Source organism: Poecilia reticulata, linkage group LG16, assembly GCF_000633615.1.
Source record: "Poecilia reticulata strain Guanapo linkage group LG16, Guppy_female_1.0+MT, whole genome shotgun sequence".
Lineage (NCBI taxonomy): Eukaryota > Metazoa > Chordata > Actinopteri > Cyprinodontiformes > Poeciliidae > Poecilia > Poecilia reticulata.
Genome location: NC_024346.1, coordinates 1,662,344 through 1,679,650, shown reverse-complemented (window position 1 = coordinate 1,679,650; position 17,307 = coordinate 1,662,344). Strand labels below are relative to the sequence as shown.

At 42.4% G+C, this 17,307-nt stretch overlaps 1 protein-coding gene across 1 annotated transcript in view; it reads right to left on the bottom strand.

Moving 5' to 3' along the window:
• The window catches only part of pear1 (platelet endothelial aggregation receptor 1), a 61,449-nt gene that overhangs the window by 5,792 nt on the left and 38,350 nt on the right, over positions 1-17,307 (bottom strand). The window contains exons 6-17 of the mRNA XM_008430708.2: positions 11,601-11,847; positions 7,569-7,671; positions 7,322-7,458; positions 6,204-6,416; positions 5,360-5,534; positions 5,142-5,262; positions 4,901-5,064; positions 3,656-3,758; positions 1,839-1,991; positions 1,547-1,765; positions 771-880; positions 569-695 (exon numbers count right to left, since the gene is read on the bottom strand). Coding sequence (XP_008428930.1) covers positions 569-695; positions 771-880; positions 1,547-1,765; positions 1,839-1,991; positions 3,656-3,758; positions 4,901-5,064; positions 5,142-5,262; positions 5,360-5,534; positions 6,204-6,416; positions 7,322-7,458; positions 7,569-7,671; positions 11,601-11,847 — 1,872 coding nt within the window. The remainder of the gene's footprint in view (positions 1-568; positions 696-770; positions 881-1,546; positions 1,766-1,838; positions 1,992-3,655; positions 3,759-4,900; positions 5,065-5,141; positions 5,263-5,359; positions 5,535-6,203; positions 6,417-7,321; positions 7,459-7,568; positions 7,672-11,600; positions 11,848-17,307) is intronic.

Genomic DNA, 17,307 nt, shown 5'->3' with positions numbered 1-17,307 from the left:
AGAGTTGCTAGGTAACCAAAGAGTGACAGAGTTGCTAGGTAACCAAAGAGTGAGTCAGTTAGTTGATTCCACCAACCTAGATTAGCTTAGCTTAGCTTAGCTTAGCTTAGCTAGCGGTGAGAGAGAGAACGACCTGGGTGAAGTTGAACTCCACCATCTTCAAATATAACAAAACTGGTGTCAAACTTTTCATTTGTTCTGCCATCAATTAAAGATAATAAATGTTTCCAGAGGTCATGAAAGGTCAACCAGGCACCCACATTAACCAAATCAGACAAAGTTGCTGTCAGTCAACTGGACTACGTTTGCGTTGGTTTGTGTAGCAAAACAAACCAAACAGACAAAGTGCTGCTTTTGCTTTGAAGATATTAAAGATGACCTCTGACGACCTCTGGAATCTTTTTTTGTTTTTTATTTCTTTTTTGCTTCACAACTTATTTGAATCGGGTTGGGGACTAACTTCACTCAGGCGGTTGACCTGCTAAAGCCTTTCTTCTGCCTACATCTCCCAGAATGCTTTGCGGTTCTGGATCAGAGCTCAGTGAAGTTGTCTCTGAGCTGGACGGACCTGAACCCTTGCGGCTCTCGTGATGCTTCCAGTCCGCAGGCAGAGTGGCGTTGGTCTCGACCCCGAACAGGCCGCGCCGCTCCCTGGCCGCGTTCTTCACGCTGCAGAACAGCTGGTTGTTGGTGTTCTGCGGGACACAAACAGGAACCAATCAGAAACCTGAAAGGCGTCCAGCAGGGGGCGAGAGCGAGCGGCGCTCCACCTTGATGACGCGGTCGTGGTTGTTGGGGAGGTGCGGCAGCGGCGGCCGGTTCTGGCTCAGCGTGTGGTAGCTGGGGTTGGAGTAGTAATGATGGTAGCTGTGGGGAACATCTGCAGGGAAGACAAACATGGCGTCACTCAGAATGGTACGGAAGCCTATCAGGGCCAATAAAGATAGAAACAAAGAGCACATTTCTTCCACAAAACTCAGACATTTTGAGAGTAATTTCAGACATTTTTTAGAAATTTTAAAACTTTTAATTTTTCCTTTTTTTTCCTAGAAGATTTTTGAACTTATTTCCAAATTTTCTGATTTTTTTTCTAGCAGATTTTCAACTTTTCAAACTTAAAAGTTTCAGAGGTTTATCTGGAAAATTTCTGAGACTAATCTCAAAATTTTAGTGTTTTTCTTGTAAATTTTCAACTTTGGGATCTCAGAAGTGTCCTTGTGTTTTTAGAACATTGTTGAGATTATTTTTTCCTAGCAAATACTTGACTTTTCAAAATCAAAACATTTAATGGTTTTTCTTGAAAATTTCTGAAATTAATGACAAAATATCTGAGTTTTCTTCTTGCTAATATTTTAACTGTTTGAACTCAGAAGTTTTAATGTTTCTTCTAGAAAATTTCTGAGATTATTCTCCACATTTCTGAGTTTTTTAGGTAAATTTTGCATGATATTCCTCATTCTCCCGTTTCATCTGAAGGGTCCAGAGGAAACGTTCAGCCCAGAATCTGTGGCCGGTGCAGGGAGGAGGTGAACTGTTCGGCTCAGACCTGGGACGGCGTATTCGGAGTTGACGGTGCGGCTGGTGGAGAAGGAGACGGTGGGCGTGTTGTTCTGCTTGTCCTTCTGCCGGCGCCGGTAGAGCAGCAGCAGAGCCAGCAGCATCACCACCAGCAGGACCAGCACCACGATGCCGCCGATGGCGCCCCACGACTCCCTCTCCCCCGGGGGCAGGGGGACCATGACGCTGCCCACCCGCTCAGACGAATCTGAAACACAGGAAGGAGAGCTGCAGCAAGCGGAGCGGCTGTCCGTCACGCCGCGGGTCGGAGCCGGACTCACTGTTCTGGCAGGCGGCGCCCCAGTATCCGGGCCGGCACACACACTCCCCGGTTTTCCTCAGACACGTGTCGCTGTTGGGACAGTGGTCCGAGCAGGAGCGGTTGCAGTTTGGGCCCCACAGGCCCTCGGGACACGGATCACTGCAGTGCGGCCCTGGGGGGCAAATAATCCCACAGTTACAACCAGAAAACATAAAGCTGCTGTGTTCAACGTTTACAAAAATATATTTTTAAAACTGTCACCATGTGACTGGGCCAATAACAAATTCACCGGATGACAAATTTTCCCAGAAGTTATTTTGAAAAACAGTAATATTGTTGTTTTGTAATATAATGATGCAAAAACACATTTTCAGACATCAATAAACTTTAAATTCTAATAAACATTTAACACCGGAATTAGAAAACATATTAAATATCCAACATTTAAAAAAAAAAACAACAGAAACAACAAATGAAATGAATGAATCTGGAAACAAAATTGTCTTTCAAAAAAAAAGAGCCAAACAAACACCAGAAGATGTGGGCAGACGGCTGCATGTTGTTCTCATTAGATGAGAATAATCTAATAATTCGAAATGTCTTCCAATTCCACTGTTAAATGATTATCCTGCTGTTGAAGTATAAAAGAAAAAACAAAAACAAAAAAAAGGAATATGCTGTTCCAGAAAACCGTTTATCCGCCGTCATCAGTGGCCATGCTAATTAGCGTTAGCATTCATGGCAGGCTATGTTAAGGTGAAACAGCTTTAGCTTAGCAGAGAACAGGCAGGAGGGTGTGAGCACGAGAGTGATTGACAGCGCTAAGACCCTCCTCCTGGCTCTGATTGGTTGTTTCCAATTAGCACGGGGAGAGAGTTGTTTTTTCAGATAGTCTGTTTTTCATTATTCTGTCACCACATAATGATAATTTTAACAAGTATGTTCACTTTTAATAAAAGGTACATACTAAATAAGGTACAAACAAAATAATTCTGACTTTCATCCTTTCATTGTTCTTCAAATATGAAGAGAAAAGGAGATGAATGCATGAAGGGGAAATAGAAATTACACCCTGCCTCATTGTTCTCCCTTATAAATTATCTGGTCATTACTGGGTTTTAGAGGCATTTAAAAATAATTTCAAGACTATTTATTTTTATAGGGGCTATAAAAAACTAAAGAACAACATGTTAATGTCATTATTCTGCCAGCACGATTAAGAAAAACAACACAAAAAAAACAGCGAAAGGAAAAATAAAAAACCTTAAAATCTGTGACATTTATACAGAAATTTTCCACAGTCCAGGAATATCTGCACAAACACGCAAACATATAAATATTCTAGTTTTTTCCTCCCATATTTGCAACCATTCTAGCTCAGAAAAGAGTCTTTTCTACAAAATGTCCGATATTGTCCGATTTGTTTTTTGGCATAAATGTACTCCCTTTTTTCCATCTTTCAGTGCCATTATCAAAATAATCTAAATAATTAATACACACTGAAATGCTGGTTAATGTCCCATGTATTACGGTTCAAAGCAGCTCTAACCAGGTGAGTTTTTAGCTGTTTTCTAGAAGTTTGTTCCAGATTTGTGGTGTATAGAAGCTGCTTTTCCAATATGAAGGAATTATTGACTTAAAACTGAAGAATTACTTGTGAGCCAGTTTTTTAGACACTAGAATCTAGAGTCTAGTTTTTGCAGTGTGCTCCTTTAATTCAGCCGTGTTGTCAAATCCGACTGGGCCAGTTAAAACCTGTGGTTCTGTCCGTCCTCTTGGACCCGTCCTGCACGGCCAGCGCCAACCTGGCAGCGGCGGCGGGACGTCGTCACTTACCCGTCCAACCTGGCAGACAGTGGCACTCTCCGCTGGTCGCCTGGCAACCGCTGCCGTGGATACAGTCGCACCTCTTCAGGCAGCCCGGCCCGAACGAGCCCATCTGCATGCAGAACGAGAGCCAGCGGGCAGAGAGTCATCAGGGGATTCTCTCCGCCGTGGGGTCAGACAAAGCGCTGCGCTGGCGCGGCGGGCCGGGAAAGCAGCGTCCAAAACCCAGATTAACGCAAACAGAAGCCACAGCGAACATGTCCCGTAGCGTCTCTGTGATCGATGCGCTGCTCTCTTTAAAAAAACATCAGCAAACGAAACTCTGGCTGACATTAACATGACATTTCTCTTCCTTTTAGTGAATTGGTTTGTTGGGACACGAGCCGTGGCTCCAGTCCAGAACTTTTACTGAACCCATCGCATCTCCTCTAATTTCAGGGAAAACTGCAGTTTTTGCTACTCAATCACTGTTTAATGTTGTAAATGAACAAGACGTGTGGAAAAACTAGATGTAGATCGCTGAAGTTTACAGACATCAGTTTTAATGTCTGGATTTGACTAGGCCATTTTCAGCAACTTGATTATTTTATCAAGCAGTTTAATGATCAGATCTGACATCTTAAGAAAAGAGAATATTTCCTCAAAAAACTCTAGATTAATATCAGAAAACTTCACGGAAAAGTGTGAAAATGTTTGAGCTACAAAAGTTTTAAAATCTCTGATATTATAAGATTAATTTCAGGATTTTTTTCTTTTTTGAAAAATGTGAACATTTTCTGAACTCATAAAGTTAAATCTTTTCGACTTTAGGAATTTTTTGTTATTACTCAAACAAAAAATTTTTGACACTTGAACTCAAAAATTTCTAGAAAATTTCTGACGTTAATCTGAAAATTTCAGCATCATTTTTCACAGATTTTTGTCTTTTTTTTTCAAGAAAATTTCTTAGATTAATTTCAAAATTTATGACTTTTTTTCTATGTATTGTCGCCTTAACATGCCATTTTCTATGTGGCCAGAAAATCCCACCTCATCCTACCTCAAAAACCTTTTTTTTCAAAAAACAGGAATTTGTTTTCCTTTAAACAAATGTATTTTCATAAACGCAGCTCACACCATCGATAATCAGTTCATCTATCCATCATATTTAGATTTTCCTGTATTCTTCCTGAAGAATCTCTAATGATAACTTCATTATTCCACTCAGCTCTTGCATATTAAATTCCCATTTTGGTGAAGAAATGAAGGCCTTACCCCACATGGCTGGTCACACAGCGCCCCCTGCCATCCAGCTGAGCATTTGCACGATCCGTCTGCCGGGTCACATTTGGCCCCGTTGGTGCAGCGACAGGTGGCGTTGCACCCAGGGCCCCAGGTGCCGTCAGCGCAGGGGACGGAGCAGTCTGGCCCTTGCCAGCCTGCAGGCGCAGCAGGAACGGTTAAAAATGGCAGCGTGGGCGTTTCTGAACCGTTACGTTTCCTGACGGTTTCCCACCCTCTTTGCAGAAGCACGCGCCGTCAACCGGTGAGCAGTCGATAAAGTTTTCGCAGGAGCATTCCAGCGAGCAGTTCTTCCCGTAGGTGCCGCTTTTACAGGGAGTCTCGCAGTGAACGCCCTGAAGATGTAAAAAATTAAATAAAAATAAGAGCCAGAAGTCGGGGGGGAAATAAACAATTAGAAATCGATTTAAAATGAGGCGCTTTGTGGATCACCGTGAATCCGGGGGAGCAGTGGCATCGTCCCGTGGCGCTGTCGCACACGCCTCCGTTCACACACAGACACGGCTCCATGCAGCCGTCGCCGTAGAAACCGTGAGGACACGTCTCGTTGCAGAACAGACCCGCCCAGCCCGGCTGGCACGTGCATTCGCCTTTCATGGGGTGGCAGCTGCAGAGGAACAACAACAGTTTCCTCCAATCACTGCAGGAGGTCAAAGGTCGCTGCTGGGTGCCGTTTGGCCCGCTGACACAAATCAATTCCTTTTTAACAATTTAGATGTCAAAACATGAACGGCAGAAACCTTCGTACCATCTGAAGACATGGCAACAGCCCAGAAAGAGATTAAACATTTGAAAATCGTTTAAAATGCTGCAGCAGCAGAAAAACAAACATCTAGTTTTATTTTTTTGCTTTTACCAGTTATAAGCTCAATATCATAAACACTTGTGTCTTAGTGGCGTCTGTTCAGTGAACAATCACCTGAGTGAAGTCGTTGCACCACCTTCTTCACATCTAACAAGATCGATGTCAAATGCTTCATTTGTGCCGTTATCATTTTAAAGATATTCATAAAAAATTATTTCCAGAGGTTATCAGAGGTCATCATTAATATTTTCAAAGCAAAAGCAGCAGGAACGAAAAGTTTTGCTGCACAAATGTAACACAAACGTTTTGCTGAGTCGATTGACGAAATTTGTCTGATTTGAAGGAGGACTGGGTGACCTTTCATGACCTCTGGAAACATTTACATATAAATGATAGCGGCACAAACAAAGAAAACAAGAACTTCACTCAGGTTGAAAGGTCAGCTAGACGCTGACGTTCAGGTCTTCCCACCTCAGAGTGTGTTTCTCCTCACAGAGACATTTGTGTTCGCAGTGCATGCCGTAGTTCCCAGGTCCACACATCCGGTTCCTGCACTGCGGCCCGCTGAATCCGGGCTCACAGAAACAGCTGCCGTCGATGTTGAAGCAGCGCGCGCCGTTTGCACAGTTGCACACACCTTTACAGTCCTGGCCATAGGTACCTGCGGTGCACTCCTCGTTACACCTGAAGGACGAAACAGATGGATCCTGTTGATCTCCAGAAAAAACAAGCTGAAGGTTTAGATCTGGATGCACAAACTGCTGGACATTTCTGAGTTTGATAAGTTGAAAATTTGCTAGAAACAAGTCAGAAATATTGAGATTAATCTCAGAAATAACTAAAAATTAGAAAAATTCTGTGTTCCAAATGTCAAAAAAAATGATAGAAAGAAATTCTGAAATTGTGAGATTAATCCAGGGAATTTTCTACAAAAAAGTTGACATTTCTGAGTTTGGTAAGTCAAAAATTTGCAAGAACAAAATTCTGAAATTTTTAAATTAATGTAAAAAAATTTCTAGAAAAAAAGTAGAAAATGTCAGTGTTCCAAATTGTCCCAAAAAATTGCTAGAAAGAAATTTTGAGAATAATCCATGAAATTTTCAAGAAAATAACTTGTAAATTTCTGAGTTTACAAATGTCAAGAAATTTTAACTTTCGAAACACAGAAAATGTCCAACTTTCAAAACAAAATGCTGCCTGGTTAAACCTGAATTCAGCCAAATATCATTCAGTGCCTTAAAAACTATAAGATTTTAAAAAGGTATTCTTGAATAAACACGTGATTATGCCCTTATTTTACAAGTCTGCTAGATTTGTGCTCTTAGTCCATAGTAACAAATCAGTCAGACATGCTCCGTGGTTCTTAACCTTGTTTTTTACTCTGTAGTTCTGTGGAAACGTCTAAATGTAAAGCTGTGAATCATCTGCATATGGTGCAATCTGAGTAGACGGATTATATGGAGATTAAATAAAAAGGATATGAGAATAGAGCCTTGAGGGATCCCTGATGTGACTGTTTGAAATGCCAAGACGTCCATAGCTTCGTGCACTATCACCTAAAAACGTCCCAGACTTTTCTCCAAACCCACCTGTTGCCAGTGAAACCCTCTCTACACTGGCAGCGTCCAGTTAAAGGGTCACATTTAGCGCCGTTGTGGCAAACACACTCCTCGGAGCAGTTTTTCCCAAACCTTCCCTCTGGACATTGTTCCGTGCAGATCGAACCCTGCCAAACAATACTGGATGTTAGATCCAAGCTGGTGTTACAGGACAAAATCCAGACCTTTAATCCGCACAATCTGTCTTATCGATCACAGTGGGATGATGGGAACGTACCGTCCACCCAGCCAGACAGGCGCAGACCCCGTTGCCCTTGCAGCGGCCCTCGTTCTGGCAGGGGCATCTGGGCTGGCAGGAGCCTTTACACGTCTTCGCACAGCTGCAGGAGTGACGGAGAGACGGAGACAGACTGTCAGTGCATGATCTGGCTAAAGGTTGGGGACATTCCTGAGGAATAGAGTCAGTGTTTGTGTCTTGTATTTTTAAACCAAGTTGAGGTGCTGAGTCTCTGAATCAATGTCAATTAGGAGGGAGAAAACTTTGTTGAATTTCTGCTAATGTAGGAAAAACACCCTTTCAAATTGTGGTGTTTCAATTAAATGAGAAAGAGGATTAAAATCACACGTGATTGAGTATTTTCACACAATAACTCACTGAAGAAAACATGCATCATCCTCCTACCACTTCCTGTCGTTCTTCTTCACCAGTAGTAACATCCGGTTGTTGATTATATGACTGGTGTGATCCTAAAAAATGTTTAATTACTGTTTTGCGAAGAACACTAATTTTGATACAGACAAAAAAAAAAAACACCTCATCCTAGAGAAAAAATTTTTATACTTTTTTTTCCATGATCAATTTCTCAGTTCTAATGCATTCGTTTCGTTAGCTACATGAGCTGCGCATAGAATTGCGCAAACTACAATTCAGAAAATAATTTCGCGGAAAGAAACACAAAAAAAAAAACAAACAAACTTGTTTTTAGATCTAAAAGATTTGACGCTAGGATGAAGTGGTTTTTCACTCGTATCGAAACTGATTTATTTCGTAAAACTGCAATGAAAACACTTTTTTCATATCACACGAGTCACGTGATCAACAACCGGATGTTGCCGTCAATGAAAACCACGAAGAAGAAGATGGCAGGAAGTAGTTGGAGGATGTTTTTTAATTATTTTTTTGCCTGAACAAAGTTATTCACGTGTGATTTTTATATCTTTACTTATTTAATTTAAACACCGCAATTGCTAAATTGTGTTTTTTTTTTTTCGACATTAGCGAAAATACTGAAATATTTTTGAACATGTGTAACGGAAACGCGGCTTCCGTTGATGCTTTCAGTGCATGTTTTCTGTCCCATCAGCCGCTTTTAAGGCCGTTTGGATGAAACGCATCCCGGAGGTAAAAATGGACACTTTTCAAATATTCGTAACTCTCTACAGGGCTGTGTCTCGTCCTCCCTGTTGCCAAGTTTCTGCTTTTTCCTCCCTGAAAGTGAGAGGTGCTGAGGTTTGAAACTGGCAGGATGATGGCTCTCTCTGTAAATGCGTTGTGGGGAAGAGTTTTGTTTACTTGTCTTCTGGGGCGGCTAAAAGCTGGGCGTAACGGATGAGTCATGGAGCAGACCATCGGGGTGTCTTTCCATCTTCAAATTAAGTTGGAGAAACGAATAACAGCCCCTCCGCGTCTGACTTACCTAGAGGGGAAATTAAGATAATGAAGCGGTATGTGATGAAGCGTCTCCCTGAAGAAACACCTGGAGTGCTTTAAAGATGCCTCACACCAAATCAGGAAGTAGACTGTGTTCATTTTAGCTCTGAAAATGGAAATGTTGAGATCCACACATCCAACCTGAGCGGCTCCACAGCTGTAAATAACACAAGGGGTTTTATGCGAGGCTACAAAGAGCCTTGATTTAAAGTCTTAAAAATAGATTGCACCCGGTTTGGCAGTTTTTATATTTACTTGAGTAACTCTTTGGGGGAAAAAAAAAAAAAAAAAACTTTTTGGAGTATTTGTTTTTTGCTATTATGTAAAACCTTTAGGTAGTTTACCCACCTCTGACTACAACCTCGTTTAATTTGATACTTTTATGCTTCAGGATGTTAAAAACAATTACTAAAAAATTCATTTAAATGCACAAAAACATAAACTTTTCATAGAGTTATTGTGCAGCCAAACAAAAAGCTGAGAGAGAAAAACTACGTGCACATGACGGTGACCTTTAGGAAACTCTTCAGCTTTACGTTACCTGGTTGCTATGGAAACTTGGTGACCCCCAACAACAAGTAGGTTTAAAACAGCAGTTTCTCTTTAAAGTTTCTTTAAAATTGAGATTAATGTGAAAATAAGAATTTTAGTGACATTTGTTTACCAGAATTGTTAGGGAAACAAAACATTTATGGCACTTGTTGTTTTTTTTTTATTGAAATAAATGTTGAGTCCTCGAAATATTACAACATTATTTTCATAAGTAGTGGGAGAGAAACTGCGAAATAACATTATTTTAGTGCATTTTATTTATTATTTCTGTTTTCTGTCAGTGCATCAGGGCCAACATGGTTAGGAAGAAAAAGAGGAGTAAAAAAAAAAAAAGAAACTTTGAGATTAATCTCTGAAATTTCTTGAAAAAATTTGGAAATTTTTCAGTTCTGGTTGAAAAGTCAAAAACTTGCGAGAAAAAAACTGAAATGTTGAGATTAATCTGACAAATTTTCTTGAAAAACGTCCAACTTTCTGACTCTGGAGCCTTTTTCTGTTTTTACAGATGTTTAGAAAAATGCGCCTGAACTACAAAACTCTAAATTTTCTGTCTTTAATTTGACTTTGCTGTTAAAGTTTCGGTATTTCCCGGTGCATCACATCTCTGACTCTGTACTTTACAGTGGCACTGAGGTGCTTTTCCACACAATCATCCATTGTTTCACATCAAACCCGGTCCTAGATGAAATCCCCACAGATGTTTAGAAAACGCTGCGGCTTTATGTTACGTGGTTGCTATGGAAACTTGGTGACGCCAAGACCTCCAATTGCAAACTAAAATGCTAACCACTGCCCCACCCTGCAGCCCAAACCTCAGCATAAAAGCTTTTATTCAGGGTTTTGATGAACTCTGAAGGGTCTCGGATGGAGTTTCATCCTCCGATGGTTCAAAAGTTGAATAATCAGCTTGTTAAAAAAAGTATTTTAACATGTTTCTGACTGATGCACAGAAATTTGTGTGAGCTCTACAGTGGAGGCCTCCAAACAGACGATACTGCAAAATATGTAAAGTAAAATAAAAAAATAAAAAATTTAAATTAATGTGGTTTTAGTTGGCAATGAGTTCTGCTGTGAATATTTAACCAGATAATTCTCCACCACAGTGGAATGTTTTGCAGCAGGTTTCTCCGCTGGACGGTTCCTTCGGCCTTTTCCTCATCAGAAACTTTTCCACTTCCAGCTTCAGGATCAAACCAACTGAATAAATTTCACTGGCAGCCAATCAGAAAGATGAAACATTTTCTTGAGTTTCTCCTGTGACACAATAAACACGTTTTCCACGCTGTAGAATCAGTGTAGAGAAAGCTAGACAGTCTAGACAAATAATAGACGAGGATCTTGGTCTAGTTTCTTGTGCAAATATCTTAAATAAGACTAGACTAACTTACATGTGTCTTTTTAGCTAGATATATGAGCTTGTTTAAAGTTAATACTTCAATAATATTGATGAAAAAGTTCTAGTTTCGGCTGCACAGTGGCGCAGTTGGTAGAGCTGTTGCCTTGCAGCACGAAGGTTCTGGGTTCGATTCCCAGCCCCGGTCTTTCTGCATGGAGTTTGCATGTTCTCCCTGTGCATGGTGGGTTTTCTCCGGGTACTCCGGTTTCCTCCCACAGTCCAAAAACATGACTGTCAGGTTAATTGGCCTTTCCAAATTCTCCCTAGGTGTGAGTGTGTGTGTGCATGGTTGTGTTTCCTGTGTGTCTCTGTGTTGCCCTGCGACAGACTGGCGACCTGTCCAGGGTGACCCTGCCTCTCGCCCGGAACGTTAGCTGGAGAGGAACCAGCAACCCTCCCGACCCCACTGAGGGACAAGGGTGAAAGAAAATGGATGGATGGATGAAGTTCTAGTTTCATCGGCAGATAAATTTATTATAACAAGACAATTTCCTCACGTTATTTGTGAAATAATGCGTTTTGTCTTTTAACTTGAAAAAGAGCATTAAAGTGACAAAACTGCATTTTTTGGAAGTCATTCATGCATCTGATGTTTTTCTCACACAGGTTTTCATTTTCCCATCTCTGTTTCCTCGTGTTGCTGAACTTACAAAGTCCCGGTGAATCCCTTCTGACAGCTGCATTCCCCTGTTGCTTTGTTGCAGGATCCTCCGTTGCCACACTTGCACCTCTGCTGGCAGCCCTTCCCAAAGGTCCCGGCCGGACACGAGTCCTCGCAGAGGCGTCCGATGAAGCCGGGCGGACACTGGCAGACGCCCCTGACCGGGTCGCAGAGCGCGCCGTTCTGACACTTACACTCCTTCTGGCAGTCTGGACCCCAGCGTCTGTCGTCGCAGGCTGAAGGACACAAACGCAGCGGTAAGTACGGCGCCGCAGCTTCCCCACCAACAGTTTGGTTACGAAGTCAATGCAAACAGATGCACAGTTATACAAGCACACAGCTTTGAGAAGCATTAGTAGAGCCTGCTGCACAACCAGAAAGAATGCAGTAAGTGTTTGGATCTTTAAAAAGCCTGACCTGCCGATTCCAGTTTTGGCTAATGCCAACTGTTTTGTTTGAAATGTCACTAAATGTAGGTAGAAAGTCTCTGAGTTGGCAACAGTGAGGTGAGTCAAACATTTCTCACTGCAGAGCAGAAGAGGACAGTGGCTGATTTTTAGATCTTATGTTGCTCAGGGACAGAAGATCTGGAAATAAGATCAGCTTCACTTGTAAGTATCGGCCGATCACCAATCACCTGGTTTCTGGGTGGTAAGTCAACAGCAAAAACACTTGTGTTTTCCAGCAGCCATTGTACAGCGCAAACAGTAATAAAACCAGCTGACCAGACATGCTGGAGCTCAGCTGGGATTGCTAGGTAACGGGGAGGGCTTTACTGCAGTTACTGGTTGCCGTTTTGTGACTTTACATTCTGTAAGTTTTTGAAATGGCTCATTTTCCAGACACCAAAAAACTTGAACTTATTGCCAAAAACCAATAATTTCATGGGTGTTTTTTAGATCCGTAGAAATCTAAATGGAAGCATAAAATTTTGCATAATAAATCCCTTTAACTTTATGCTGTAGCTAGTTAGCGTAGCCACCATTGATGGCAGATAGACACTTTTACTGGAACAGTAAGTTGTTTCTTCAACATTAGCACATTTAGCAGCGAGTGGTTGGGGTTGATTGACAGCGCTAAAACCGTCCTCCTGGCTCTGATTGGCTGATTTTGGTGCATTTGGTGGCAATAGCAGCTCAGAGAGGAGATGGAGGAAATCGATCTTTTCACAGATTATCTGTCTCATGACAAACTGTCACAACGTGGTGAGAGGGACATGTTTACTTCTAAAATAAAACATTCTTCATAAAAGTTACATACTGCAGCTTTAGTTGTTTTGTAGCCCTTTGTTGTTTTCCCATGTTGAAATCTAACAACTTGAAGATCTGTGTTATCTTTGCATCTTTCCTGCAGGGATTTCTTGGTCATTTGAATGTTTTTTTTTTAATTCTTCTCAGTCGCAGTCTGTCTCGCCCAGCAGGAGTTTACGACCTCATGTCAGACAAGCATCAGATTAGTTTCAGAAAAGCGGTGACGGACTTGGCGTCTGCTGCTCTTGTAGCAGAAACAGGAGGATTAGAGTCGCTGCGGTGTCGGATTACCGACCGAAACACACGAGGGCTTCAGGAAAGACGAGCTCCTGGCGGCGACTATCACAGATTGGCTCTGGAGGAGTTTGCTTCCTCGCAGAGTTTCACACAAGTTTTGGATTTCAGTTCATGATGAAAAGTCCTCAGATTGGTCAGAGCTGCATTCTTCAGATTTCTGCTCAGTTACTTCAACTGCGTTGCGTTTTCACTGAGAACACATGATCTCCAGTAACGCTGACGAAACTCATGGAGGGGCGACAAGAACGATTCCACAGATTTCAAGCTGAACGATCCTCCGTTTGGGAGCAACAGTCAGTCTGAGCTGCAGGTCGTTTGTGTTTTCATCACACCTTGTCGTCTGCAGCTGCACTGTAAAAACACAAAACCTTACCAAGAACTTTTGGTCCAGTTTCTTGTGCACTTGAAAAAAGACAAAAGTATCTTGCAAGTAGCTTTTCAGTAAGATGCAGGAGGTTGTTTTAAGTCAATAATTACCTGATATTGACAAAAAATACTGGTTCCATTGGCAGATTATTTCACTCATAACACAGGAAAATGTTTTGTTACTTTGGGGCTGAGTCAAGATAAAACCAGTAAAAAACGTGGGTGATATATTAGTTTTGTAATATTAGTTTTGCACATGTTTGCGATTAAAGAAAAACATGAGGGGGAAGCACTTTTTAAACATCCTGTAAAACTAACGTTAATCACAATATAACATCCATCCATTTTCTAACACCTTGTCCCTCAGTGGGGTCAGGAGGTGCTGCTGCCTCTCCAGTTGGCGTTCTGGGCGAAAGGCGGGGTCACCTGGACAGGTCGCCAGTGTGACACAGAGACACACAACCATGCACACACACACTCACACCTAGGGGCAATTTGGAGAGGCCAGTTAACCTAACAGTCATGTTTTTGGACTGTGGGAGGAAACCGGAGTACCTGGAGAAAACCCACCATGTACAGGGAGAACATGGAGACTCCATGGAGAAAGACCGGGGCCGGGAATCAAACCCAGAACCTTCGAGCTGCAAGGCAACAGCTCTACCAACTGCGCCACTGTGCAGCCCTCACAATATAACAATTTAAGTATTTTTATTTCCATGCGTTAGCTGATTTCTATTTATTTTGTATTTTCTTTGACACATTTAACATATTGTGGGATTTTGTATATATTTATAAATGAATATTTTTTAAGTTATGAAAAGTTAAAAATATAGAAAAAATGAAGAGTCCACAGAACTGGACCTGGTTTTTCCACCAAGTATTGATTTCTGAGTTAAAACATCAATGTTGTTGTTTCTAAATGAACATCAACGTGTTTTCTTTGTATTATTTCAGGTATGAAGGAGCTGCATCTTATTTTCTGCTAATTAATAAAAGACAATACATGTCAGTAGTTCATAGAATAAAAGAACAATGTTCATTTTACTCAAACATATTAATATAAAGAGCAAAATCAGATAAACTAATAATTTTAACAGGTCTCCAGATCTGTATATAAAAAAATCGACATCCACACGAAAAATAAAGAAAATGCTGAAAATGTGGAATATCATCTGTGATCATTGTTGAGGTATTTTAAATATATACTGCTCAAAAAAATAAAGGGAACACTTAAACAACACAATATAACTCCAAGTAAATCAAACTGCTGTGAAATCAAACTGTCCACTTAGGAAGCAACACTGATTGACCCGACGAGGGTCCATGTTGTCAATCAGTGCTGCTTCCTAAGTGGACAGTTTGATTTCACAGCAGTTTGATTTACTTGGAGTTATATTGTGTTGTTTAAGTGTTCACTTTATTTTTTTGAGCAGTGTATATGGTGATGTAATTTTTGGGCATTATCCCAAACTCCTAGTTACAAGTGAAATAATCTGCCGGTGGAATCGGTGCAGGCTGCACAGTGGCGCAGTTGGTAGAGTTGTTGCCTTGCAGCAAGAAGGTTCTGGGTTCGATTCCCGGCCCCGGTCTTTCTGCATGGAGTTTGCATGTTCTCCCTGTGCATGGTGGGTTTTCTCTGGGTACTCCGGTTTCCTCCCACAGTTAATTGGCCTCTTCAAATTGCCCCTAGGTGTGAGTGTGTGTGTGCATGGTTGTGTGTCCTGTGTGTCCTGTGTGTCTCTGTGTTGCCCTGTGACAGACTGGCGACCTGTCCAGGGTGACCCCGCCTTTCGCCCGGCACGCCAGCTGGAGATGGGCACCAGCAACCCTTCCGACCCCACTGAGGGACAAGGGTGAAAGAAAATGGATGGATGGATGGATGGATGGATGGATGGAATCGGTGCATGTTCACATACATGTTTCTAAAAAGTTACCCAAGTTGCTACCCAACCCTGCTAAGCTAAAACCAGAAGCTTGTTCTGATTTAACTTCAGTATCTTTGTATCAGGTGCATGTAAACATCTGGTTTGGACCATGACGTTAAAAACCCAATAATCTCCGCCGGCGATCCGTCGGAGTGCAGAATGGAGCCAAATTAGGGCCAAAGCGAACCCCCACGGTGTTTACGGCGCGCTGCCGCCTGCTGTTTATAAAGAATCACAGCTTCTCCGGGTCTCTGTGTGGGCACAGCTCACAGCGCGGCAGGTTGAGTGATGAGGATCTCAACTGGAGCGGGTTATGTTTATACAGACCTTCTCCAGATCCAGGCTCCGACTGCCGCTGAGAACCAGCGCCAGAAAAAAACGGACCGGAACCGAACACCCAGCTACAGCCACACGTTTATTAACAGCAGACATGTTGAATTAATTTTGGGATTTTTATGGATTTATTTGAGCTGTTCTTTTTCCAGAGTTGGTATTAATGCTACATAAAACTGTTTTTTCTCTAATCCACACCGTGTCACATTCATACATGACATAGTCTTAAATATTTACATATGAACCCCTTGACTGTTGAGCTGGAGGTCAAAAAGATGAATCAAAGCTGCTGCGGTAGAAAAACTCCTCTAACCTGGAAAAGTAGGAATTATTAATTAATAACCGTTAAAGAGCAACTGAAAAAACTCTTTTGTTCTCGCTCACATTCAGCTAAACTGTTAAAAGCAAAGCTAATTTTTTTGCTAACTTTGAAAACCCTTTAAACGTGAAGCAGACGTCCACTAATGTACTCTTAATTTTTTACTCCAATATGAGGGAGGTTGCTTTTCGTTTTAGTAAAGTCCAACTTTACGCCCAAAGCAGGATTGGGATGAAAACTCAACCAGCTCATGGCGGCAGCGTGTTAGCGTAGCTCTGCTATGTTGGGCTGAATTTGTTCTTTTTCCATCCATCCATCCATCCCTCCATTTTCTTCCTCTTATCCGGGGTCGGGTTGTGGGGGCAGCAGCTTCAGAAGGGAGGCCCAGACTTCCCTTTTCCCAGCCACTTCTTCCAGCTCCTCCAGGAACCCCAAGGTGTTCCCAGGCCATAGAGAGACATCGTCCCTCCAGCGTGTCCTGGGTCTCCCCTCCTCCCGGTGGGACCTGAACTCCTCACCAGGGAGGCGTCCAGGAGGCATCCTGACCAGATGCCCGAGCCTCAACTGGCTCCTCTCGACGTGGAGGAGCAGCGGCTCTACTCTGAGTCCCTCCCGGATGACCGAGCTTCTCTCTCTAAGGGAGAGCCCAGCCACCCTGCGGAGGAAACCCATTTCGGCCGCTTGTACCCGTGATCTCGTTCTTTCGGTCATGACCCAAAGCTCATGACCATAGATGAGGGTGGGAACGTAGATCGACCGGTAAATCGAGAGCTTCGCTTTTTGGCTCAGCTCTCTCTTCACCAGGACGGACCGGTACAGCGCCTGCTTCACAGTAGACGCTGCCCCAATCCGCCTGTCGATCTTCCGCTCCCTTCTTCCCTCATTCGTGAACAAGATCCCCAGATACTTAAACTCCTCCACTTGAGGCAGGACGACCCCCCTGACCCGGAGAAGGCACTCTACCCTTTTCCGGCTCAAGACCATGGCCTCGTATTTGGAAGCACTGAGCCTCATCCCGGCCGCTTCACACTCGGCTGCGAACCGCTCCAGTGAGAGCTGCAGATCACGTTCTTTGTTCTTTTTCTTAGCTTTTATTCATAATTTTTTGGGGGGTTTGGACAATTATTTCCTCACAATCCCAGGGGAAGAGAAAATGGAGGTTTTCTAACCAGACCAATTTAAAGAGGAGTGGCAAAAGCAAAGGAG